At 50.2% G+C, this 2500-nt stretch overlaps 1 protein-coding gene across 1 annotated transcript in view; it reads right to left on the reverse strand.

The window, feature by feature from the left end:
* LOC134468965 (tyrosine-protein phosphatase non-receptor type 14-like) overlaps window positions 1–2500 on the reverse strand; it is a 51488-nt gene that overhangs the window by 4665 nt on the left and 44323 nt on the right. The window contains exons 14-15 of the mRNA XM_063222925.1: window positions 2270–2330; window positions 160–1056 (exon numbers count right to left, since the gene is read on the reverse strand). Coding sequence (XP_063078995.1) covers window positions 160–1056; window positions 2270–2330 — 958 coding nt within the window. The remainder of the gene's footprint in view (window positions 1–159; window positions 1057–2269; window positions 2331–2500) is intronic.

Genomic DNA, 2500 nt, shown 5'->3' on the forward strand with positions numbered 1-2500 from the left:
TATGCAAGAACTATTTAGATGCCCCACCCCCCCAAAAAAAACACTTAATAATTATTTGGAGCCCTCCAATGCCCTTTCTTTGGTGCCCCCTCTCTCTGGCGCCCCCCTGCAACGCATACATCGCATATACTGTAGTTGCGCCCCTGTGGACACACTCACCCTCTGTGCGATCTCGCGCTCCACTATGACGTCCTCAATGGCAAACATCTCGGAGACGGGCCTCTCCTTCACCGGCTCCTTGCGGACGCGCTCCTTCACGCTGCTGAGATCGGGCTCTGAGATGGAGGGCCCCAAACCGGACGCCCCCGCGGGCCCCGCGCCCAGACCACAGCCTCCTGCTCCTCCAGTCACCCCCCCGGCCTGAGCGTGTGTGTGTATGTGGGGGTTGCTGTGGCCGGGCGTGTGTGTGTTGGTGTCGTGTGCGTGTGTGTGTTGTCGTTGTGTATGGGCCGTTGCTGCGGTGTGTGTGTTGGGCTGTGGTGGGGCTGGAGCGGTGTGTGTGTGCATGTGTCCGTGTGTGTGCGTGTTGAGTCCGGGGTACTGGGGCGGCGGCTTGCTGGGCAGCTTGGCGAGGGCCGCCTGCAGCTGGGCATCAATATCGTCATGGAGACCGGGGATGCGCACGTCAAGCTCCTCCCCTTCCTCCTCAAGCCCCTCCTCCTCCTCGCTCTCGCTCTCGCTGCTGTGCACCAGCATGGTGGCGTTGGACAGGGTCTTCTGGTGGGCGTACGCCTCCGCTTTCTGAGCGGGCATTGGCACGGACGCCTCTTTGGGGGCCTGCTGAGGCTGGGTGGGAGGGGCCTGAGGCTTGGTGGGAGGGGCCTGGGCGGCGGCTGTTGTGCTCTGCTCTCGTAGTGTGTTGCGGCGTAGCAACTGAGAACCCCCGCTGGCCCCGCCCCCGCTAACGCTAACCCCCCGTGCTAGCAGAACCTCCATACTGTGCCGCTTGGTCAGGTTACTCAGGTTGTGTCTGCTGCTGCTCCTGCTGCTGCTGCTGCTGTTATTGGTGGTGGTGGAGCGCTGACCTGGAGCTCCCCCTGGTGGAGAACTGGTATCCTGCAGGACCAATCAAGATTACATTAACAATCACATGCACAGTCACAGTCACAATCACAATCGCAACATTAACAGTCACATTCACAGTGAGAATCACATTCACATTCACATTCAGTGAATTACTTAAAATCCCATATCGTCCTATTTCTCATGTCAGCCGTGACTGAAGTGTCTTTGAGGCAGGCACCTGACATCACATGGGAAATTTAGTGCATTTGAATGTGATTGTGTATGTGAGCCCGTTATCTGTGACGTTTTCCCAGAGCAGCAGCAGGGGAAGTGACACAGAGAGGAGCACACAGACACAGGTAACACACACACACACACATGTCTGACAGAGAGTGACACAGATAACGGTGGCACCCACACCAGGGGCCTGTACTACTAGCTAGGTTACGGGTTACTTTGAGAGTAACTTGGTCATGTGCAGTGTAACTTCCCAAGTAACCCATACTACTAAAGTCAGATATGTTTGAACAGAGGTAAGCTGCCGAGGCAATTTACTCCGCATCTCAAATATGGTACTGGAAGTTTATGTTCTTGGTTAAGTTCGGGTTTAGCTACTCCCTGTCCCAAATCTTGAAACAGATTGGCCCAGGCAGTGAGGATTACTCTGCCACGTAACGGCGAAGAACACATTCCAACATTCTTCCGCCTCTACTGACGAACTTTGTCAGGAAAATTAACGCTCACGTTCATGTTCATTTACAATCATGTGTGATTGCAGAGTTGGTTACTAATGCCTTGTGACTTTATACTTTGTACAGACTCCGCCAAAATTTGTGCTGGTCCAGTTTAGGCAACTCGAGACAAACCAACATCTAAATCAGTGTCGTAGTACGGGATACCACCAATCAAGCTAGCCTGGTTTTGTCAATCCCGGTTTACCAAATTAACCCTGGGTCACTTCTGGGTAGGTTGAACTCCATACGTAGCACAGGCAAATGGACTGCAACCAATACCCTGCACCTAAATGACTTTTCCCACCTGTGCCAAGCGTATACAGTATTACAGTATTACTTACTACTACAACTACTACTACTAATATATAGTAATATACTATAATAGTAGAGATTTTCTGTTGGCACCTGTGCTGAGCACTGTGCTGTGGCAGCATAATAATAATAATAATAATAATAATAATAATAATAATAATAATAATAATAATAATAATAATTATAATTATAATTATAATAATATATACAAAAATGACCTGTGTTGAGCGCTGTGCTGCCCCTAGAGGCTCCTGCAGGGAGTGTCTGACGGCGCCGCAGCTGCAATAGAAAAATTAAGGAAATACATTTAGTCAAGATTTTTCACCCACTTACGCACAAAAATGTTATCCATGGCACTATTTCTAAACCCAGATGCTCTGATTTCTCACAATTACCTCTGAAGTTATATCCGAAGCCTATCACTAATTCTCTGATGTGATACTTTTTGC

Source organism: Engraulis encrasicolus, chromosome 18, assembly GCF_034702125.1.
Source record: "Engraulis encrasicolus isolate BLACKSEA-1 chromosome 18, IST_EnEncr_1.0, whole genome shotgun sequence".
NCBI classification, from domain to species: domain Eukaryota; kingdom Metazoa; phylum Chordata; class Actinopteri; order Clupeiformes; family Engraulidae; genus Engraulis; species Engraulis encrasicolus.